The 24,323-nt window shown below is 47.6% G+C and overlaps 1 protein-coding gene across 1 annotated transcript in view; it reads right to left on the bottom strand.

The window, feature by feature from the left end:
• The window catches only part of SLC4A5 (solute carrier family 4 member 5), a 111,996-nt gene that overhangs the window by 14,714 nt on the left and 72,959 nt on the right, over nt 1–24,323 (bottom strand). The window contains exons 11-21 of the mRNA XM_008064375.1: nt 23,867–23,954; nt 22,681–22,835; nt 22,180–22,386; nt 20,146–20,320; nt 18,169–18,302; nt 17,164–17,435; nt 12,046–12,104; nt 8,730–8,930; nt 3,437–3,550; nt 1,382–1,543; nt 113–291 (exon numbers count right to left, since the gene is read on the bottom strand). Of these exons, the coding sequence (XP_008062566.1) occupies nt 113–291; nt 1,382–1,543; nt 3,437–3,550; nt 8,730–8,930; nt 12,046–12,104; nt 17,164–17,435; nt 18,169–18,302; nt 20,146–20,320; nt 22,180–22,386; nt 22,681–22,835; nt 23,867–23,954 (1,746 nt within the window). The remainder of the gene's footprint in view (nt 1–112; nt 292–1,381; nt 1,544–3,436; nt 3,551–8,729; nt 8,931–12,045; nt 12,105–17,163; nt 17,436–18,168; nt 18,303–20,145; nt 20,321–22,179; nt 22,387–22,680; nt 22,836–23,866; nt 23,955–24,323) is intronic.

Genomic DNA, 24,323 nt, shown 5'->3' with positions numbered 1-24,323 from the left:
CTGTTAGAGCAGGGCCCTTTTTGTCCCAAAATTTTGATGGTAAGCAAAGCTGGCTTCCCCTTCCCCGGTGGGTCACCTCTTTAGGTGATAGCTGGGCCCTGACCCCTCCTACCTGACTCCCAGGAACTGGGGCTGCTCCCCAGGGGCGCTGGTCTCCGTCTCCATCTTGAGGCTGTCGATGTGGGCGATGGAGATGACCGTGGCAGCCACATACCAGGGGAGCCCCATAAAGGAGCACAGGGCCATGAGGATGCCCACCCAGAACAGGTCCAGATGGTAGCCAGCAGCCTTCTGCAGGGGGGAGGAAGGGGAGAAGCTTCTGAGAGACTGCTCATTCCTAGAGCAGCCATTCTTTATTCAATTCATTTTATTTTACTTTTTTGAGTCAGAGTTTCACTCTGTGGCTCAGGCTGGAGTGCTGTGGTATGACTGGCACAGCCTCAACCTCCTGGGCTCAGGCAATCCTCTTACCTCGGCCTCCCAAGTAGCTGGGACTACAGGCACTCACCACCATACCCGGCTACTTTTTAAATGTTTTTGTAGAGACAAAGTCTCACTATATTGCCCAGGCTGGTCTCAAACTCCTGGACTCCAGCAGTCCTCCCATCTCAGTCCCCCAAAGTGCTAGGATTACAGGCATGAGCCAGTATGCCTGGGCCAGAGTAGCCATTCTGTGGAACATGGTTCAAGGTCTCCCCTTGCCTTCCAGAGGGGGCCGCCACCCTGAGGGGCTCCCTGAGAAGTGTGCAGGCCTTGCCATTCTCAGAGGTGGCCTCAGCTGCCACCCCATCTATGAGGGTGAGCCATGGAAGGGACACAGGCCATGGAGGAGAGAAATGTTCAGGCTTGAGCGGCCCTGGGTTTAGTCCTTGGGGAGAAGGCCTCTCATGTAGTGGCCACAGGATCTGCGCAATCCCTGAATGTAGTTCCTGAAGTCCCCCAGTGCAGGCAGGACTTAGGTCAAACCTGGGATTGGGAGGGGGTAGCCTGAGTCCTCTCAGACCCGGAGGCAGGGAGGGGGTTTGCAGGGTGCTGGAAGGCTAAGGAACTTCCTCTGCCTCAGGGTTCCGGGCTGATCCCCCCGCCAGGATCTGCTCACATGCTCACATTCATATCAAGAGCGTCAGAGCTGGAGAGTCACTTTGGGAAAGGCAAGGGGCCTGTGCCCAGTGACCCAGCCTGGCTTGGCCCTACACAAACCAAATCACCCCAGACCTGGTGGCCTTACCCACATCTGGGGGTCCCCTCCCCCCAACACACCAAGTGGGAACTTCAGCCTTCTGTTCTCATGTTTTCCTGTCTCAAAGCATTGAAAGAAGCACCACTTTCTTCTGACTTTGCGGGAAGGAGTTCATGCCCTTGTTCCTCGCAACAGCCTTACCCTCAGCTTGTTCTCCTTCCGATTGACAATGACGGCTGTGATCTGCTGGTCCATGAAGATCAGGATGGTCACCAGCAGGGCAGGCAGGATGCTCACTGGGTACACCCACCATGGGTTCTTCCCAAAAGGGGCCACGAGCCAGCCTCGGTCAGGCCGTGTGGGCTGAGTGGAAGTAAATGAAGAGGGCCCTTGCCTCTTCCCTTGTCCCAGGGCACTCAGTGCCTGGCCCGCGCCCCCACCTCTGCCTTGGCTTTTCCCCACCAGGGGTCCTGTTCAGGTGTAACCTTTTCTCTTAAATATTTAGGCACCTGCAACTTTAAAGAGATCACAGAAGCAAGCAGATGTGGGGAGGTATGTGAACACAGACGGTGTCTGTGGAATTAAGGAGATGTTTGCTGCAACCACTCTGGGAGTGCGCAGAAAACAGGGAGGTGGGATCAGAGGGCAGCCAAGAGACACTGTGTGGCTGTTAACTGCAGAATAACCAGCAGCAGAAATGAGGTCCCACAGGTAAGACTAAAGACATTGATGGGCCCAGTGCCAGTTGCTTCTGCCTCTTGAGTCATCTGTCTGGGGAACATTATGGAATTGTCTGTAAAACAGTGAACGTCAATTCAGACTGCATGTAAGGAGTTATTTGTACAGAAACTGGGCTGAAGTGCATCCTTTTTCTTTTTCTTCTTTTTTTCTTTTTTTGAGTCAGAGTCTCACTCTGTCACCCAGGCTGGAGTGCAGTGGCACGATCATGGCTCGCTGCAACCTCAACCTTCTGGACTCAGGAGACCCTTCCACCTCAGCCTCCCGAGTAGCTGGGACTACAGGTACTTGCCACCACACCTGGATAATTTTTTGATTTTTTTTTTTTTTTTTTTTTTATAGACGAGGTCTTGCTATGTTGCCTAGGCTGGTCTCACACTTCTGGGCTCAAGCAATCCTTCCACCTCAGCCTCCCAAAGTGCTGGGATTACAGGTGAGAGCCACTATGCCTGGCCTGAGAAAGAGGTACTTTAAAATCAAGGCAGGCATGAGTTGCATGAGATGTATTCAAGCTACTTAGGAGAGACCTGAAATAATATCTTTTTTTTTTTTTTTTTTTGAGTAGGAGTCTCACTCTGTTGCCCAGGCAGTGGCAAGCTTATCACCACCACAGCTTGCTTTGCTGAGCTCAGGTAATCCTTCCACCTCAGTCTTCCAAGTAGTTGGAACCACAGGCATGCGCCACCACATCCGGCTAATTTTTTGATTTATTATAGAGACAAGGTCTTGCCAAGTTGCCCAGGCTGGTCTCAAATACCTGGACTCAGGCAATCCTCTCACCTCTGCCTCCCAAAGTGCTAGGATTATGGATGTGAGCCACCATGCCTGGCCTGAAATAATATCTTGAATGTCACACCTCAAAGACAGGAATGATAGGTTCTAGCATCTAGACTCCCTATCCTGGTTAGATGGTGGTGCTCTTGTGAGGGAGCAGGGCTGAGTTTAGCTACAAGCAAGTGGCACCAACTCTGGACTCATGGGTAATATCTGAAGCAGTGATTTTCAAACTAAGCATGCCCAGAATCACCTGGAGCACTCATTAAAATGCAGTCTGCTGAGACCCACCCCAAGCCTTTCTGATTCCATAGGTCTGAGGTGGGGTAAGAATTTGCATTTCTAACAAGTTAGAATAGGTGATATTGGAATAGTGATCCAGGGCCCACACTTGGAGAGTCACTGTTTTCAACAGATCCCACTTGGCCCTGTTTGGAGACTGCCACAGGTCAGGGTATTGGAGACCCTCCCAGAGAAACTAAGAGGTTTCAGTTAGGTGGGAGGGTGGATTCCAGCACCTCCCCCACCCCATGGCTACACAATTTTATTGTGGATATGTCCCCAGCCACTACCTCGAAAGACTGTCTCCTGAGAGCCTGTGTACAGGAAAGGGCGGAGCACAGACAGAGAACCGGCACAGTCGCTTGGCTGAGAGGAGAGGAAAGTTTGATCAGTGTAGAGGGGGAGGGATCTGCAGCTGTGGGCAGGCAGAGTGGGTGCCCAGAGCAGGGGCGAGAGGCAAACCTTGATGACACTGGGCACGTGCAGCTTGGGGGTTTCCAGGCCGAAACAGGCATCAATTCCACAGAACATCAGGATGGAGAAAACAATGGAAAAGTCAGCCACCAGCGCCCGGACCTTCAGACAGGAGATGAGCAAGTGAGTGAATCCCCTGCCCACCCCCAGCTCCAGGCAGACCCCACCCTTGGGCAGCAAAGAGGAGAACCGTTAAAGCATGGGCTGTGAAATCAGCAGAGCCAGGCTCTGCCCCTTACTGGCTGTGTGACCTTGAGGAAGCATGTCATCTCTCTGAGCCTCAGTTTCCCTTTTCTGTAAGATGAGAATAATGACAATTTCTTCCTCAAAGACGTAAGTGAGCTGTGACACCTTTAGAGTACTTGGCATATGGTACTCAAAGTGGATGTTATTATGATCCACGTGGCCATGGCAGCCGCTGCTGAAGACGTGTTCTGGCATGATAGTTGAACCTGGGTCACCCAGCAGGTGTGGGGAGGGCAAGGGTTGAAATCTGAAGGAAACTCTAGCTCCTACAAACCTGTGATAGGTTGTTGTAAGCTACCTGGTCTGGGAAGGAGGCTACCCAATTCCATGGGGATCCTTGGCTACTCTCAGACCTCTGTCCACCAAGAGCCTCTTGCTTCTCTATTTTCTGGAGGCCCTTCCTAGGCCTAGTTCTGAAGCTGACCTCCCCGCCCATTCTGAACCACTGTTCTCTGACTGTCCCTTTATACCAACTCAAGTTACAGAAGTCTCAAGGCAGAGGGTCTCCCAGTTATCTACTCTGCAACCTTTTTTTTTTTTTTTTAAAAATCTTTTCACAGAAGGCAATTTGAAGGGCTGTGGCAGATGACAGCACATTGACTTTATTCCCTGCATCCCCCCACTTTCCTTTAATGTTGCCATTAAGATAGAATTGGTTGAAAACCCACACAATGTAAAAAGACCAACAGTGAAAAGCAGACTCCCCACCTCATCTTTTCTCAGTCCAGCCTCACCTTCTAGATAAACCTAATTACATCTGCTTGATTTTGTTGTAATGGAGGTTTCCTCTATGTCATTAACTAATATTCTGATACTTTAATATTTTTATTAATTTAAGGTATTATCTGTTGATAAAAATTTAGCTTTATTTGTACTATCCCTCCTGCCCTTTCCTTCTTCCCAATCTTTGATAGTTAATTTTAAGCTCCTATGGGTTTTTAATTTTTGTACTTTTGAGTTGTATAATCCAACCTTTCTTTCCACGAGCTTTGCCAATATCTCTAATTTTCCACCCACCAGGTGAAGCCTCTACCCCAGCCTTCCCACCACCTGTTCCCTCCCCCTGCCGCCTTCCTTCCTGTGACACTTTCACTTTGACCTTTACCTTGTCAAAGCTGAGAACACTCATATCCTGTTCCACAAACACAGGTCTTGTGTGTTTTATCTATATGTCAGTTCTAAAAGTTGAAGTTCAACAACTTTGTTATTATGGTCATATCAATATTGGTGACAGCAGAACAAGGAGTGTGGTAGGTTGACACTTCCTTTTCTAAATATTCCTAGCATCAAGAGAAAAAAGCTATTAAGTTATACCCATGAATTTGCTACTTTTTGTAGGTCAAAACAGTCAAATATAGGCAACTTCCACACGGTCCAACCTAATCAGAGGACCAGGTGCTCTCTAAATTGGATGTACCTGTTTACATTCCCACCTGTTGCTTTTCAACTCCAACACCTGGTATTCCTAGACCTTTATCTATTTACCAATCTGATGGATATGACATGGTGTGGCCTCATTCTTTTCTGCATTGCTACATTTCAGGAAGCAACCTAGCAAGTTTTAAGTAATTTGAGAGGCAAAAAAGTTGTTGGCACAAGAGGTTCATATTACAAGAATTATTTTTCGTAGGCAACATATAGACATTCTCAGATATAGTCACTGCTCTAGAATTTTTCCATAAGCAGAGACTTAGGTACATAATCTGGTTGGAAGGGGGGAGGAAGGGAGAACACTTGTGGATGCATTTGTGTTGCAGGCACACCATTTGTTGTTGTTGTTTTGAGTTGGAGTCTCACTCTGTCACCCAGACTGGAGTTCAGTGGCTGCTCCCGGCCACTGCAGCCTCGACCTGCTGGGCTCCGGCGATCCTTCCGCCTCAGACTTCCAAGAAGCTGGAACTACAGGAGTGCGCTACCACGCCCAGCTAATTTTTGATTTATTGTAGAGATGAGGTCTTGCCAAGTTGCCGAAGCGGGTCTTGAACCCGCGGGCTCAGGCAATCCACTCACCTCAGCCTCCCAAAGCACTGGGATTACAGGCTGAGCCACCGAGTCTGGCCTCACACCATTTTTTTTAAAACTAAATTTCTATTTTGTAAAGTTTCCTAAACAGCCTTTTATTTAGTCTTTACAAAACATTGGATTGGGAAAGGCTGCGCATGGTAGCTCATGCCTGTAATCCCAAATACTTTGGGAGACCAAGGCTAGAGGATCACTTAAGCTCAGGAATTTGAGACCAGCCTAGGCCACATAGCAGGACCTTGTCTCTACAAAAAAAAAAAAAAGAAAAGAAAATTAGTTGGGAGTGGCACATGCCTGTAGTCCCAGCTACCTGGGAGGCTGACGAGGGAGAATTGCTTGAGCCCAGGAGTTGGGGGCTGCTGTGAGCTGTGATTGTGCTACTGCACTCCAGTCTGGACAACAGAGTAAGACCCCCAAATCAAGCAAATAAATAAATAATAAATAAATAAGCAAGCAAGCCAGGCATGGTGGCTTGCACCTGTAGTCCCCGCTACTCAGGAGACTGAGGTGGAAGGATTAACTGAGCCCAGGTGCTCTAGGCTGCAGTAAGCTGTAAATGTGTCACTGCACTCTAGCCTGGGTAATTGAGATCCTGACTTTTTAAAAAATTGTAAATATTCAACTATCCATATAAAAAAAATTTTGTATAGTAGTAACAACTGCAATACTTAAGGCAGCTGTATGAGAGTGTTCATGGTGTATGTGGTGGGAGAGAGTTACAAAAATTTTTCTGGGCACCCACCAGGACGTAGTCATTGCTCCCATATGTGGGTGCTGTTATGATTTATACATGTTTTATTCTAGCCACAAGCAATTAGAAAATTAAGTTTAAAATAGCAGTTAGCATTTATAACAACATTTTAAAAAAATGAAGTACCCAGAAATACATTTAACAAAAAAATGTCTCAGATCTCAAGACCAAAATCTATAAAACAGTATGTGGTAAAACGAAGACTAAAATAAATCAGGTATATTGTATTCATGAATCAAAAGACTCACAATTTGTTTTGTTGTTGTTGAATTGGAGTCTCAATCTGATGCCCAGGCTGGAGAGCAGTGGCACACTCATGGCCACCGCAGCCTCGACCTGCTGGCCTCAGGTGATCCTTCTACCTCAGCCTTCCAAGTAGCTGAAACTATAGGCATGAGCCATCACACTTGGTTAATTTTTTTTTTTTTTGAGTTGGAGTCTTACTCTGTCGCTCAGACTGGAGTGCAGTGGCCGCTCCGGGCCACCGCAGCCTCGATCTGCTGGGCTCCGGTGATCCTTCCACCTCAGCCTTCCAAGTAGCTGGAACTACAGGCACGTGCTACCACATCTGGCTAATTTTTTGATTTATTGTAGAGATGAGGTCTCGCCAAGTTGCCCAGGTGGGTCTCGAACCCACGGGCTCAGGCAATCCACTCACCTCAGCCTCCCAAGGCGTGGAACTACAGGCTGAGCCATTGAACCCGGCTGGTTAATATTTCTTGATTTATTGTAGAGACAAGGTCTCACCAAATTGCCCAGACTGGTCTCAAACCCTTAGGCTCAGGCAATCCTCTCACCTTGGCCTTCCAAAGTGCTGGGATTATAGGCATGAGCCACCAAAGCCTGGCCAGGATCAAAATAATCCCATCAAAATTCCAATCAGTTTTTATTTTGGTGAATTTAAGATGATTCTAAAAATTATGTGGAAATGCAAGGGGCCAAGATAATATTATTTTAAAAGGACAAAGATAGAGGTTTGATCTATAAGATAAAGACTTATTCTATGCTATAGACACAAAGACTGTGGTACTGATGTACAAATAAACCAATAAAGGAACAGAATAAAGAACCTAGAAGCAGACCTTGTCATGTAGCAATATTTGATATATGGCAAAGGAGGCATTGCAAAGCAGTGAACAAAAATAAGTACTAGAACAATTGGCTATTTATATAAAGGTACAAAGAAACATTATGTCATGCTATACATCCAAATCAATTCTGATGGATTGCATATCTAACATGAAAGAAAAACCAATGAAGCTTTTGGAAGATATAGAAGGATATCTTCCTTCCAATATTTCCCTTAAGGAAATTTTGATATATTTGACTATAGTAAAACTAAGCATTTCCATGAATCAAAAGGTACCATTAGGAACATAAAAAAAAAATCAGAGTGAGAGAACTTATATAGTCATAAAGGGATTCTATCCAGAATATATAAAGAACTCTTGCAAATCAGAAAAAAAGACAACCCAACAGAAAATGTGCAAGAATTTTCAATAGACATTTTCAAAATGAAGGTCAAATGGCTATATGGCCAACAAACACAAGACAAGGTTTTCAACTTCATCAGTCATCAGGGAAATGAGACTTTTTTTTTTTTTTTTGAGTTGGAGTCTCACTCGGTTGCCCAGACTGGAGTGCAGCGGTCGCTACCGGCCACCGCAGCCTTGACCTGCTGGGCTCCGGCGATCCTTCCACCTCAGCCTTCCGAGTAGCCAGAATTACAGGTGCGCGCTACCACGCCCGACTGATTTTTTATTTATTGTAGAGATGAGGTCTTGCTGCCCAGGCGGGTCTCGAACCCGCAGGCTCAGGCAATCCACTCACCTCAGCCTCCCAACAGGCTGAGCCACCGAGCCCGGCTGGAAATGAGACTTTTTGACACAATGAGATACTACTATACAGAAAGGCTAACAAGAAAAACCTGACCACACCAAGTGTTTGTGGAGGGAACTGGCCAGCAGGGGAACCCAATTCTCTCTGATGCTCCCAAAGGTGCCCAGACCCCCACAAGGCTCCAGAGTAGAGGCCTCTATCTGCCAATGTGAGGACAGAAGGACTGATTTGACCCCCAGACTGCTGTCTGCGTGGGGCTGGTGTCCTCCTGAGCTATTTGTGCAAATAAACCTGAGGCAGGATTTGTTAAAAAAAAAAAAAAAGAAAAGAAAAGAAAGAAAGAAAAACCCCAGTGGGCTGGTGCTCATGTGAACTCAACAGGAGTCTGACTGCAGGTCCCTTCCTAACTACAGGCGAGCTTACCTTGGTAGGAAAATAGCGGCTGAATTTGAACTTCTTCAGGGTCAGGGTCATGGAGTATGTCCCGAAGAAAAGGATGAAGGACATGAGTGCCAGGTCAGGGATGAACTGGCAGGAATTCCCGAGCAGGCGCCCGCCATAGCTCAGACACTCCTTCTTGCTCAGCAGGGACCAGTCCAGTGCTGTGAGGTTAAGGGAATTGTACTTGGAGACCAAGCACATGAGAGAAAGGGTCAGGGCCTTCCTGGAGAGTCAGTCATATCTTACCTTCTCCAGACTCAGGCAACCCACAGCCCTCTGAGGGTCCCCAGCCCTCCCATCCACAATGGTGTCCTCAGTAACAGAGTGATGCTCTGGGATACAGGCTGCTTCAAGGACTGACAAGCCTTGGCTTCCTAGGAAGATTATGGCTCACACATTTCTTCATTGTGTTCTAGGATGCACTGCTTTGCTAGCAAGAAGGAAAAGTGAGGGGAGATGCCCTCTCCCTCAGTAGGCCTGCCTCTTGTCAATCAACTGCAGGTCCTGCTGGTGACTCCTTCCTGGAGTGTCTCAAACTTATTCTCTCCCCTCCTTCCTCATGGTCACACCCTTTCACATACTTGGGCTCACATCCTTGTCAGTCCCCTAGTTCATTTCAGTCACTTCCCCCCTTGGTGTCCAGATGTCCAAAATCCAGGGCGTGCATACCATAAAATTTTATATATGAGTTATATATACGTGCATATATATAATAAGACTAGTAAGAGGAGGAAGAAAAGGAGAGTAATTTATAATAACATTTAATATATATAAAAAAACTAACATGCAAATGTTTAGGAATAGCTATATAATTAAGTAAACAGATGCAACTAACTATAATTAATATTTGGATTAAGAGAAGTGTGGTAATTTGTCCTATTTGGTACCATGTTCATTATTTGGGTGACAGGTTTAACAGAAGCCCAAACCTCATACAGTATACCCAACATGTACCCCTTGAATATAAAATTTTTTAAAAAGCCAGGTGTGATGGCTCACACCTGTAATCCTAGCACTTTGGGAGGTAGAGGTGAGAGATTGCCTGAGCCCAGGGGTTCAAGACCAGCCTGGGCAACCTAGTGTGACCTTGTCTCTACAATAAAATAAAAAACTTAGTTGTGTGTGGTGGCACATGTCTGTAGTCCCAGATACTTGGAAGGTTAAGGTGGAAGGATCACCTGGGTCTAACAGATTGAGGTTGTGATAGTCGTGAACATGTGACTTCATTCTAGTCTGGGGGACAGAGTGCATCTCTGACTCAAAAAAATAAAAATTAAAAATAAATAAAATGTAAGGGAAAAAAAAGAGAGAAGTGTGGTAGTTCATTATAATGGTTCCAAGGAATCATGCCTCCCTGTGTCCACATTCCTTTACAATGTGACACTGACAGTCCTTCCAACAAAGGTGAAGACTCTGTTCCCACCCCTTTGAGTCTGGGCTTAGACCAATAGAGTGGGGAGGAAGTGACTCTGATGTTTTGACTTCCGGGTATCTTGGAAACCTGAGATCCCTAAGCTGTGAAAAAGCTCAGAATCAAAAAGTGAAAAGACAGGCTAAGCCGCCCCAGTGTTTCATCTGAGCCCAGCACGCAGCAGACCTGCCAGCTGAATACAGCCACATGACTGAGTCCGCATGACACAGACAGAACAGTCAGCCAACCTGCAGAGTCATGAGATCTACACGTGCGACTGCCTTCATCCACTACGTGTGAGGATGGTTTGTTACACAGCAACAGATAACTGATACAACAAGTAAGGCGGTCAGGAACAGTTCATGGGGCAACTGTCCCAGCTAGGCTGTCTTGCATCCTGAGGCCCCATCTACTGAATTTCAGCTGCATCCCTCAATCACAAAACAATTCAAAATGCCCCTACAGGGTAGCATTCCTCTAGCGCCCCCACTGGTCTGGCCCCATGTCTCTTTCCTGGCATGTCTCTTGTGATTTCCTTGTTCAATCCCTGCACTCACTCCATCTTAGCCGTCCTGGTCCACCCACTGTTCTCTGCACAGCTTTGTGCTTTTACTCTTCTGCCCTTATGTTTGTATTTTTCCTTGTACCCGGAATGTGCATCTCTCTGCTGAACCAATTTTTTCCAAGACTTGAAGACCAGATCACATTCTACTTTCTCAGGTGGCTTTCCCTGGCCTCTCCAGCTTTCCTCCTTTCCTGCTTTCAAGGTTGAAGTGCAGATCTGGCCTGTATTTGATGCATGGTGCATTCTGCTTGTGCTGTCCCATAACTTTTCAGGTTTTGTCTCCACATGCATATGACGATGACGATGATGATGATTTCAGTCAGGGTTTCCTCCGTCAACTAGGTGGGAGGGCAGTGGCCCAATCATGGCTCACTGGGGCCTTGACCTCCTTGGCTGAGGTAATCCTTCCACCTCAGCCTCCTGAGCAGCTGGGACTAGAGGCACATGCCACCACACCCAGCTAATTTTTTTTTTTTTTTTTTTCTGTAAAGACAAGGTCTCACTATGTTGTCCAGGCTGGTCTTGAACTCCTGGGCTCAAGTGATTCTTCTGCCTCAGCCTCCCAAAGTGCAGTTTGAGGACGGGGCCATGTCAGTTTCTTAGATGTCTTTTTAGCCCTCAATGCACGTGTCATCTGACACGTAATAGGTATTCAGAGATAGCTATTCTGATGGATTCCATTCTTTCTTCCTTACAATCTGATATCTAAACAATGTTAGGTTAAATGGCCAACTGGAATGTGTGTAGGCAGAGCAGTCAACAGCCAAGGCAGGGATAACTTAAATAGCAACCTCAGCTGAATTTGAACTTCCCATCATTGAGCCACCTAGGTTGGAATGCTGTCTCCTGAAGACCACGGTCATCATTATTGGGAAAGGCAGACCGGACAGGGGGTCCCAGGGACCAAGGCATGCAAAGGACAGACTGGATTCACTGAGGGGGAGCACTAAAACACTTTCTGTGGCTGGGAAGTAGTATTGTTGAGAATTGGGAGTCCTAGGTAGAAAGGAAGGAAGGAGATGGAAAGATGACTGGGAAACTTGTTACAGCTTTGTGCAGCCCTGTTTACTATTCCTCACTCATTTCTGTGTGTGCACATCATATGTATACACAGGGATTCAATAGAATGAGTTGTGCTTTGACATGGGACATTTAGAGTATATACCTAAGATAAAAGCATGCATTTACATGGCTCTGCAGGTGACCCTGACATGCTGCTGGGGTGGACCTCTGTGAGTCTGGGTGGCCATGTGTTGGTCTCAGTTCCCAGCTCTTTTCTCACTCCCCCCACAAACAAAACCACATAAGAGGAAAGGACTTACCAGAGAAGCATTGGTATCTGGTGCCAGTGGGGCCGAAGCATTGAACCCGGTTGCGTTCACTGTAGATGAGCACACAACAAAGGCAGGGTCAGCAGCTGCTGGGCTGGGAACCTGCTTCCCCCCCACCAATCTCCCGCCAGATCCTTAGAGCCTAGGGGCGGGCTTCCATGGTGAGGGTAATTCCTCACACTCCGGCCCTCTTCACCTTCCCCACTTTGCCCCGTTAGGGAAGGGTTGGTGGGATAGAACCTGGGGCATAGATCTGACAGATCAGCTGCGCCAGGTGGGACAGCTCCTGCCTGATGATGAAATAAGGAATCTGGCACTAAGTGCTAAGACATGTTGGCAAATAATGTGCCCTGTGAATCCTTTATGGCCACTGAGCCTATTTCTCGGCTGTCAGACTTAAAGAACATTCTCGAAGAACTGACTCTATGCCACATTGTGCCAAATCTTATACATATGCATTTGTTAAGTTCTCAGATCTCCACGAAACATCCCCATTCTACAAATGAGGTAACTGAGGCCCAGAGAGATGAAGTAACTTGCCCAAGGTCACACAGCTCATACTTGGAGCCATGATCCCATCTGAGGCAGGCTGGCTCAGTGCCTAGAAACCTCCCAGCTCTACACAGTGAACTTCCCTGCCCCATTCCCTCCAGACTCTTCCCTTCCCCCCCACCCTTCATATGTGCTTTTTTTGAAGGTGAACTGGGCCTGTAAGTACTTGTTGACTTTGATATTATCTTCTCACATCCGCCCCTTGAGTGCAAACTGAGGAAAATCAAACCTGGCTCCAGGACTTGTAGTGGAATCAGGAACCCAAAAGTACTGGTCTTAGCTGTTCACTCTGCATCTGTTGCTGTGTACTCCCCTACCCTGGCCTCAGTGTTCCTAACTGTAAGTGGTGCATATGAGGGTACCTTCCAGCATCACAGTGAGAATTGAGAAGAACCATAGTTGCCCTCCTCTACCTTCCATGGGGACCCTTCATCTCGCCCTTTTCTCTGTCCCACCTCTCTCGCTCTTTGCTCACAGGGCCAGGCTCCCTCAGGGATGTGCCACTATCAAAAGCCAGGCTTTGGAGGCCCATTGCCCTCTCTCTTCCTCCTGAACTGCAAGGTTGGAGGCAAAGGCCAGGTCCTCCTCATACTCCTCCAGTGAAAGCAGACTGAGCAGTGTTTTAGGCCTGGGAGGGGCGGAGGCCTGCCGCCAGCTTGCTGGCAAGTCTGAAATAGAACAAACCCCATCGGGCTCCTGTTGGCTAACCATAGCCGATTAGAAACTCAGAAAGAAGAGGTTCATCTTGGGGCTTATCCTGACCTCCAACAAGATGTTTACAGGGCTGGTATGAGAACAGGGCCCTTACATCCAGGCCAGCTGGGGCCGAGAGGGCTAAGGAATCAGTCTTGACCCAGGGTAGGATCCAGAAGGTCTACAAAACCAGAAGTTTGTCTGTTAGGACTGTTCTAAAGAAGGCTTCTCTTTTTAGAAGTTTGGGACATGTGTTGCCTTTCCTTACATCACCAGCCAAAAGAACATGATGCCCAATTAATGACGGAGATGGGGAAGCTGGGCAGGAAGGTTGACTCAGGGCCCCATCAAATGCTGGAGAACTCCCGGTTGACCTGAGCCTGGAGGAGTTCAGATGCCTTTTCACTACCCAATGTTTTCAGATCTTACATTCCTCTGATGTCTTCTGCTTGGGCTCATCAATTCTGCTATATCAAGAACTTTGTAGGGTTTATCTGAAAGCCACTTGAGATGAAGATGGAAGAAATAGAACATGGAGAATTCCAGAAAGAGTCCAAGTATCAAATATTTTAAAATTCTAGTGTTTAAAAAGTGGTACTCACTTGGGATTGAAAGCAGCCAAATCAGTGTGTGCAGCATTCATAAATAGAATACAAATCAGTTACAATGGAAACAAAATTAAATATAAAAAAGGGTGCTCCCACACAAGCTTTCATGAGGAAGAGTGACAAAGAGCGACAGCATGCCACAGCAAGACTGGGCTTTGCAGTACAGCTAGGAATACGGGACAGTTAGTAAGCAGGTGGCCTATGGACTGGGAAAAAAACCCTCCACACTTAGTTCCCCCCTTCAGGTCTCCTCAATGTCTAGAACTTGCCTTTCCATATTATCCTAATCAAGACGAGCTCATCCTGGTTTCACTTCCTTTTACTCTCTGCGAAGAAACTGAAAATCTAATCTTACTGGGGTTAGTGGCTAATAAATGGCTCAGTATCACTGATTAATAGTTCAATAGAGCAGAGACTCTCAGACCTGAGAGTGCATCAGAATCACTTGCAAGACTTAATATACATATAGCTGAACCTTACCCCAGAGTTTCTTTCCTTTCCTTCTTTTTTCTTTTTAAAAAATAGAGACGGGGTCTTGCTATGTTGCCCAAGCTGGTCTGGAACTCCTGGGCTCAAGCGATCCTCCCACCTCAGCCTCCTGAGTAGCTGGAATTGCAGGCATGAGCCAACATACCTTATAGTTTCTGATTCAGCAGGTCTGAGGTGGGGGCTCAAGAATTTGCATTTTGAACAAGCTCCCAGATGTTGCTGGTCCAGGGACCACACTTTGAGAACTGTAACAGTAGCATGACCCCAAAGAATGAGGTGATGTCAGGCACCTGGGCAAGGCCAGAGGGGAAGACCTTTGGGCACAGGCGGCTTCTTTATGCCTCTTAGACTCTGTCTTACATGCGCTTACATTCTCTGTTCCTAGGGCTTCCCTGGGTTTGTTCTTCTCTGTAGATTGATGATTCTCTGAATAGCCAACACTCCCCATTTATATGATAACCCCAGAATTTAGACTGTTTCTAAAAGTGATCAAGGACATGTACTTCTAGAAGCCATGTTTGTGGAAAAGTTGTGTTTTACACAATGAATTCACAGTCTGGAAGGCATAAGCAGCAGATAGGAATGCCCTGATGGAGCTTGACCCACAGAGGCAGGAAGAAAAGGGCTGCATGCAGGTGGGATCTTCTCAGTGTTGGGACCAGCAACATGCCCTGGCTCAGGACAGAGGGTTGCTCCACCTCTCATTGGATTTTAATGGAATGACTCAAAATTAATGACAGAAAAAAGAAAGAAAAAAATTAAGTCTTGACTTTCTTATGAAATCATTCCATTAACAGAGGGAGAGACAGGGTATTCTCACAACTCAACTCCTTGAAGGCAGGTATCTTTATCTTCACAAGGCCTGTCTAAAATAGGGCATACAAGAATTGAACAGCAAATATTTTAGATTGATTTGAGATCAATTTTTTAATCCATGGTAATGTATAAAGGGGCTTAACAACTCAATATCTATGTATTTCTTCCAACCCAATCTGGGACTCACAAGAGTCCCATGAGATTGGCAGGCCCAGTATCAGTATTCTGCTTTTACAGCTAAGGAAACTGAGGTTTGATGTGATTTTGGGTGGTCTCTCTGGACCTCAGTTTGCTCTCTGTGAGTCCAGTCTGGTGGTGGATGTGTGGATGGATCTCCTGTTCCTGCTCCGTGGCATCCTGGGCACCCTAGGTATGTCCCACAGAAGGCTTTTAGGGGCATGAAGGAGGCCAGAAGTTCAGGCTCTATGGGATGTCTTAACTTTACAGTTTTTCTTTGTTTGTTTTTTTTTAAGTTGGAGTCTCACTCTGTTGCCCAGGCTGGAATGCAGTGCCATGCTCACAGCCACTGCAGCCTTGACCTGTTGGGTTTAGGTGAGTCTTTTTTTTTTTTTTTTGAGTTGGAGTCTCACTCTGTCACCCAGACTGGAGTGCAGTGGCTGCTTCCAGCCACTGCAGCCTTGACCTGCTGGGCTCCAGCGATCCTTCCGCCTCAGCCTTTCAAGTAGCCGGAATTACAGGCATGCGCTACCACGCCCAACTGATTTTTTGATTTATTGTAGAGATGAGGTCTCGCTGCCCAGGCGGGTCTCAAACCCGCAGGCTCAGGCAATCCACTCATCTCAGCCTCCCAAAGGCACAGGATTACAGACTGAGCCACCGAGCCTGGCTGGTTTAGGTGAGTCTTTCACCTCAGCCTTCAAGTAGCTGGAACTACAGGTGCGTGCCACCACACCTGGCTAATTTTTTGATTTATTGTAGAGATGAGGTTTTGCCAAGTTGCCCAAGCTGGTCTTGAACCTGTGGGCTCAGGCAATCCTCTCACCTTGGCCTCCCAAAGTGCTGGGATGATAGGCATGAGCCACCATGCCTGGCCAGTTTTTTTTATTTTTCTTTTTTTTTTTTAATCAGAAAGTAACTTCCCAGGAACAGCACTGAGGATTATCAGGTTGACCAGTTGGCTGATCCAGCCTCCCACCTGTGCAGGGATCCTTTACAAAATCCTTGGCAGATGGACGTCCAGAGGGTGTCCAAGTAACTTGCTGCCAACCAAGGAGGCTGAGACCCCTCATGGTGGTGACTCCCACCATTGTAAGTTCTCCCCTAAATTCAGCCAGCATCTGGCTCCCTGGAGCTTCTGCTCCTCCATTCATCATTCCGGTCTACATCCTGTGGTTACAGAGAGTAAATGCAGCCCCTCTCTGTCATGGCAGTCTTTAAGCGGCCGAAGAACCCCACATTCCCCAATTCAAATGGCATAGTTGTAGGTCTTCCACCCTGGATCTGTTTCCATTTATGAGGATGTTCAACCCTCTGCCATGATCTCACCTTACAAGATATGTGACCACATAGGCAGCAGTGTTGTGGGGAGATCTCATTGTACCATGCACTGATGGAGCTGGGAGGGATGTTAGGCACCATCAGGCCTACCTCTGACCAGCAAGAACCCCTGGGCACTCTTGATAGGTGTGGCCTCCACATCACCTCATACAGAGGCAAAGCATGCCTTACTCCTTCCTGGGGTATCCCTGCACCTTTCTGATGACAACTGTGACTCTTCTTAGAGTTACTGTCCCCTTGGTTTCCTTCTAAAAACTGAGTTCAAGACCCTGCATTTGCTCCCTTGAAGCAGTAAGTCCATGCTGAACAGCCCCCTCCCAAGCAGGCGCACCCTACTGCATTTGAGTAGAGAGTTGTGGTTGTAGTGGGGGTGGTGGTGGGGAACGTGGGGAGGTAGGCGAGGGCCCCTGGCATATCTGAGGTTACCGGTCACCTGTGTCAGGGGCGACGCACTCGCACTTGTAGGTGGTGATGGAGTCAGCCTTGAAGTTCACGTTGATGGGGTAGTACTTGAAGGCACCAATCATCTTCTTGATGGCGTCGTAGATGAAGATGAAGCTGATGAGGGTGGAGAAGCCCTCCTCGGTGAAGCGAGTGATATATTTGATGATAAAGCTGGCATCTGTGGCCACCAGGATAAGGCACTGGATGGCTGAGTGTAGGCCAATCCAGAGGCGGAATTCCATGTAGTCCAGGCCATTGCCTCTGGAAGGCAGAGGGAAGGCAAGGGGCCTCCAGCCCAGGGCTCCTGGGCATGCTTGGCTCCCCAGACTTACCCTGAGTGGCTAATCTGTCCCTTCTGTGGCACAGATGACGCCTTCCTAGGGACTATATGAGTATTGGGGATAGGGATGATTTCTGGGTAGAGCTATCTGATCTTTGAGATCTCATGGGGGCCCAATGTTTGTCTTTATGGGTAAAATAATAAAATAAAATAGGTCTCATGGGGGTGGCAGGAAGGTGCTAAGACATCTCAGGGCTCTTACTGTTGGTAACAGATACCCAGAATGAGTGGAAGACAGGGAATTTCAGGATAACAGGGCTGGAGCAGGCCTTAGAAATGGTCTAGTTCAAACTTTTACATTTTGGTTGAAGCAACTGAGCCTAGAGTGGTGATGGGAGCTACCTGGGTCTGGGTGCAGCCTTCTGACCTCCAGTCCAAGACTTTCCACACGCTACACTGACTTTTAAGTCATAACTGCTTATGAGCAGAGTAGTGTGTGAATTTTCTCCTCCTATCTTGGGTGGTCCCTATGGGTTGTACTAATAAGCACTAAGATGGCTTAAAGGCAGGTAGCTGGCAGGAATCAAGCAGCCTTTCCCATAAAGATGGCTTTGGCTCCTCTGGTCTCCCTGTTGGGACTCTTTTCTGGCCCTGGCCTCGGCATACTGCCCTAAGTGCAAGAGCAGGAACTGGGGGCCACCAAGGGGCACCTACTTGCTGAAGTCGAAGAGGAGTTTCTCGAAGATGAGGATGGGCCCCGTGCTACTGAGGATGATGAGAGGCTGTCCCGAGAAGAGACAGAACAAGGAGCCAGCCATGGCAGTGCCCAGGAAGCTCTCCATCACTCCCTGGGGACACAAGGAGTGTGAGGCTCACAGGAGGCAGGAGAAGGGGCTTTGCCGCAGTGACTGCAGTCAAGCTATCCTCTAAGGGCCCAGGTCATTGTTCATCCTCTGTTCTGGGCCTTTTCCTCCCCCATAGTCTATTCCCCGTCTCCTACTTCACAACTTGCCACCATGGCCAGTGTCCCTCTGGCTAATTCCATTGGGACAAAGGTCCTGTGTGACTCTTTCAGCACTCGAGGGCCTAAAAAACAGTGTATGTGCTTGTCCCTGTGTCCATTCTACTCCCAGAGGACAGCCCATTCATCTTTCTAATCATTCATTCAAACATCTATTTGGTGCTTTTAGAAGTCAGATCATTCATTCATTCATTGAAAATCCATTAAATGCCAACTAGGTGCAGATACTGGAGACCCATCAGTGGATTAGATTACATATTTTAAGTCTTGTGGGAGATACAGAGAAGTAACCAGGCTCTTTCTATATAGTTGGGTTTCTCGACCTTGGCACTATTGACATTTCTGCATAGAGAATACTTTGTTGTGGGAGTCTATCCTGTGTACTGTAGGATTTTTGGTAGCATCCTGGCCTCTACCCATTAGATTCCTATAACAACCATCCTCCCATTTACAACAACGAACATTTTCTCTAGATATTACTAAATGTCTCCTGGAGTCAAAACTGTTCCGGTTGAGAGCCACTGCCAAGGAGTGTGATAACCTGAGATAGGTTTAGGGTACCACAGGAGCACAGAGTAGGAGTGAAGGGTGGTCAGGATGGCCTCCCTAGAAGCAGATTCATGGAAGCTGAGCCCCAAGGAATGAGCAGGGGGTTAGCCAGGAAAAAAGGGCTAAGTGGAGTGACAAGAAAGAGTGCCCTAGGAGGAGGGAAGAGAGTAGACCGAGGCTGGAGCTGAAACACAGCCCGTCCTTGAAGAACTGAGAGATGATTAGGATTGATGGAAAGCAGAATATAGAATGGGTGAGTAGGGCAGGAATGCTGAGAAAGAGAATGCTGTGAGATGAAGCTTGACAGGCAAGGAGGGTCACATCATGAGGGCCACATGGGGAAGCTGGGATTTGTGAGTCATGGATAATGCCTAATTTCTGGCGTGGACAGTTGGGTGGACCAGGGTGTCACTTGTGCTGGGGAAGGCCCAGAAGCAGCAGGTCAGGAGGGAAGATAATGCATGCAATGCCAGCAGTGTGAGTTGGGGGACCCCAAGGGGCAGTTATGTAGACATGACTGGGGCCACCAGACATTGAACTTGAAGCTCGAGAGAGAGATGGGGGAATTCATCTCAACTTATCTGTGAAAATAGTGCACTGAGCTTTCCAATAGTTCTGCTCTGAAGGCCCCCATCGAGAAGACCCTTGCCCAGGGGAAGGCCTGGTGACTCTGCAGAACTGTTTTCCCCAAGGAGGCCTGTATTTGTTGTTATGGTAACAGTTTACCATCCTTCTAAAAATATCTTAACTCCAATCTAAGAATTCAAAGTTGGTTAAAAAAAAATAGTGTGGGAGGGAAGGAGGCCACACTTAGCAACTCAATCATTTATGCTAATTAAGTTCATTCAAGTATTAATGGGAAAAGTACCAAATAACACAGTAGATGATTCCCCTTAAAAGTCTGACCTAGTTATAGCATCCTACATTTGGTTTTAAGTAACATGAATTAGCTTTAGGTCTTTTAATACTGCCAGATTATTACTTTTTTTATTTTTCGAAGGGTAAAGGATGACAAAAAGTCACAGCTTCAGCCTGGATGGTGGATGAAACCTTGATTTTAGGATTACAGGATGAAGCTCCTTGCCGCCACCAGATGGCACACATCCCCGGCTCACACAAACCTGGTAATTGTCGGTGGCATCCCCTAGAAGCCCACCAAAGGTGATCGCGTTGGTGATACAGCCGAGGTAGATGAATAGGATGGCAGAGATGGACTGAATGTGGAAACCGTCATAGAAGTCACTTGGGAACCACGGCAACTTCCTCTTGATATCCAGACACAGGCCACCGAAGAACCTGCTCAAGACAGGCCCCGGGGGCTGCTTTCTCTCCACTAACACCAGTGCAGGGGCAGGGATGTTTACAGGGACCTGCAGAGTCTGGGGCAAGGAAGGGAACTTGACCAAGGGTGGATAGGGACAAAGGTCTTTCCACCAGAACATCTAGGACAGGGATACATTTTTTTTTTTGAGTTGGGGTCTCATTCTGTCACCTGGAATGCAGTGGCAGCATCACGGCTCATGGCAGCCTTAACCTCCCAGGCTCAGCTGATCCTTCTGCCTCAGTCTGCTGAGTAGTTGGGACTACAGGTGTGTGCCACCATACCCGGTTATTTAAAAAAAAATTTTTTTTTGTGGAGATGAGGCCTTGCTATTTTGCCCAGGCTGGTCTTGAACTCCTGGGGTCAAGCAATCCTCTTGCCTCAACCTCCCAAGGTTCTGGGATTACAAGCATGAGCAACCGACCAGGATGAATTCTTATAGTTTGTGGTCAGCACCATTCATACTGGGAAGGACAGACATAGACAGCCCGTTTGGGAGAAGGAGGGGGTGATGGGACTATGTTCCAGGGTAGATCTAACATTCCATGGAGAATGGGAGTCCTGGGGTTCACAGATGGTGATCTTCCTCACATCCCTGATCATCCGTAGGACTTCTGCTCTTGGTAAACACAGGGTGTTCAACTTTAGGAGTTAGAGACATTCCAGATTATAAGACAGACTCATTAAGAATAGACTCTAAACCTCACAGCTGTTCTCTCTCTCTTTCTCTCTCTCTCTCTGAAACAACTGAGTAAATAATTTTAGGTTTGGGGATACAGTGTTTGTTGGGGATACTGTTTATCACAGCCCTAATGCAGTCCTTAGTGTGAAGCAAAGCTTCTCAATCTTGGTCCATTACTGTTTTAGACAGCATGATCCTTTGTTGTGTAGTGGCTATCCAGTGCATCGTAGAATATTTAGCAGCATTCTGGGCCTCTACCCACTAGATGCCAGTAGCATGTTCCCTCCAGTTGTGACAAATAAAAACATCTCTGGACATTGCCAAATTGGGCTGCGGAGCAGGGCAGAGGCAAGGTTGCTTCCAATTGAGAATCACTGGCATAAAGCCAAGAGCATATCAAACATAATGTTATTCTCAAAATTGTGATTTATACGTAGTTTGCAGGGCCATGCTCTTTGCTAAATCTAGAGCAACCTGAGTGATGCCAAGAGCTGATAGAGAAACTCAGGACAGGAGGATTTTCTCAAAAAAATAAAAAATAAAAAGAATTGTTATGAGTTGAATTGTAACTGGGGTACCTGTGAATGTGACCTATGTCTTTGCAGAGTAATCAAGTTAAGATGAAGTCATTTGGGGGCTCTAATCCAATATGACTGATGTCCTTATGCAAGGAGGAAAATGCTATGTGAAGACAGGTGCACAGGGAGAAGATGACAGAGGTGAAGATGGGAGTGATGCAGCTGCAAGCCGAGAACCTCAAGGCTGTGGCCACCTCCAGAAGCTGGGAGGCACCAAGGAAGGATTCCACCCAGAGTCCCAGAGGGTGCTCGACCCTGCTGACACTGATGTGGAACTCCTGTCCTCTGAAACTGTGGGAGAACCACTTCCCGTTGTCTTTAGCCACCTGGTCTGTGATACTCTGCTGCAACAGCCCAAGAGAAAAGCCAGGGTCTTGAGTTCCACTCTCCTTAGGCCTCCCTTTTTTGGGACCCAGGAAGGGCTTTGAGGGCTTCTGGAAGGGCCAGAACTTGGTGGTCAGACCCTATGGCCCTGAGTAGGCGCTACAGGCAGTGGGGGAAGGTCCCTAAGGGTGGCTGAGAAGGAGAGAAGTCTACAGGACAGGAGGGTCACTGTCAGGCCTGGGGCGAGTACCTTCCTGTCCAGATAAGCTCCTCCCCGATTTCGTGCATAGCTGGCATCTCTCCATCATCCCCGCCGCTTGCTCCACCAGCCCCATTGCCACCAGCCCCACCACCTCCGCCGCCACAGCCGCCGCCACCGCCTCCTCCGGGGGCTCCGCAACCTCCTCCCACAGAGCCGTTCATCTGGCCCAGCTCAGCCAGGGAGAACACGGATTTCCTGGAAAAGAAGTGGGACGAGAGAATAGGACCTCCAACCCTGGAAAGGGCCCAGCCCATGAAGGACTGTCCCCAGTGCATCCTCACTTCTCCAGCAAAATTATTAAACGTCTTAAAAGACAGAGGAAAATGCAAAAAGTGATCTAAAAATACTCATACATAGGCTGCCCAGGTTTCACGAATATTCGCTTTAGCCATATTTACTTCTGATTTATCATAAAGATGAATAAAACGATACGTACAGAGTGGAAGCCTCTTCTACTCCCCAGCCCCACCCCTCCACTCACATACTCACCTCTTGTCAGCAGAGGGCACTTTTTTGGGGGGCTCAATTCGGATATTTGGATCCCACTCTCCAGGGGGAAGGACAATGACCTCATCCAGAAACTCATCAATTCCTGCGATCAGATCTTCCCGGTTGCGGGCCTTATAGGCCACGTCGCTGAAGAGCTGGGAGGAAAGAGGAGGCAGGAGAGACTCAGCTATCTCAGACGTTCCCAGGAGCAAATCACATCTAGTCAAAGAAGTCACTTTGAGCCAATGCTTCTGCTGCTGACTCACTATCAGTTTTTGGGAGAGAGTTTAGCACAGCTGGTAAAACATGGCACAGGGAAAACAGCAGGCATCAGGGAAGACAGCCCATCTTGGGTCTGAAGGCCAGGTCTCCATATTCTTGCTGTGGGTCTTTGGTTGAGTTACTTAACCTTTCTGGTTTTAGTTTTCCACACGGCAAGCACATAAGAAAATCTTTGTAGGGCCCAGTCCCAGGAGCGAAGATAGTTCACATCCATTTTTCACTCTTTTCCTGGCCCTTCACTCTTAGAGGGTCAGGTTACATCACTCACGGTCTTCACAGCACTCTTTCCTATTACATATGATAACGTGCCTCACTGTGTTGTCCTGGACTTGAACTACTGGCCCCAGGTGATCCTCCTGCCTTGGCCAGGTGCGAGCCACTGTGCCCAGCCCAGAGCATGCTTTCTGACTTATAGATCTGCCTGTGTTTAACATCCTCTGGGCTCCCCATCACTCTGGGGACAGAGTGTGTCACAGGCCCTGTGTAGTCTCTGGCTAACATCCTCCTGTTCTCAAAGCTCTTACATTGAACCTACATCGAACCACTTTCATCTGGCTTTCTTTGGCCTGACTCCTGTTTCCTTGGTCAGGAATTTCTGCCTTCTAGGCTCATGCTGGGTCTTTCCACCCCCTGCTCATCCCTTAACTTTAAAGCTCTCTTCATCCATGAAGCCCTTCTTGACTCCCTGGGCAGCTAGCTCATGGCTAATTTTGTGATTTATAGATCTATCCCTCCTACTTGATTGTTGCTATTCCCTGATTCTCATAATCTTCAACATTCTATGCATGGCCTGGTACACAGCAGGTGCTCAAATGTGCCTGCTGGGTAAGTGAATGAAAGAAGGCATAGCACTTGCTGTGGGAGACATAACCTTTGGGAGTACAAGCGTCTGGTTCCCACTTACATCATCTACCATGAGGGTTGCAATGGCGCGGCCAATTTCATTGTAGGATTTTGCTCTCCCAGAAGGTCCCAACAATATAAACAGAAATCTGAAAAGAAGATGAAGAAGGACAGTGAAAAGGAAAAACAGGAGCAGGTGAAGAGAAATCTTTCGCCCTAAACAGTACCCACTTACTCTTTTAAGTTCCCTCCTTTGAACACTATATTTTCTTTGAAGAAACATTTCTTCTTCTCCCATGAGACCCTCCTTGTCTTTGTCTTGCTGCCCAAACCCTCCTGATGTCTTCTCTCCCACTGCTGCGTCCTTCTCTTGTGTGATTATTTGTAATTAGCTCTCTCACACTCTTCCCTAGTCAGGAGATCTCCCTTTCCTGAAAACCTCTCTGTTTAGCAGTGCCTCTAACAGGGCTGCTTGCTGACTGCACAGACAGCTGGCTCCCTGAGGGTGGCATGGGGGC

The sequence above is a fragment of the Carlito syrichta genome, unplaced genomic scaffold, assembly GCF_000164805.1.
Source record: "Carlito syrichta isolate Samal-C Ts95f unplaced genomic scaffold, Tarsius_syrichta-2.0.1 Scaffold307324, whole genome shotgun sequence".
NCBI lineage: Eukaryota > Metazoa > Chordata > Mammalia > Primates > Tarsiidae > Carlito > Carlito syrichta.
The sequence above is the reverse complement of the archived record's forward strand: the minus strand, read 5'-3'. Positions and strand labels throughout refer to the sequence as shown.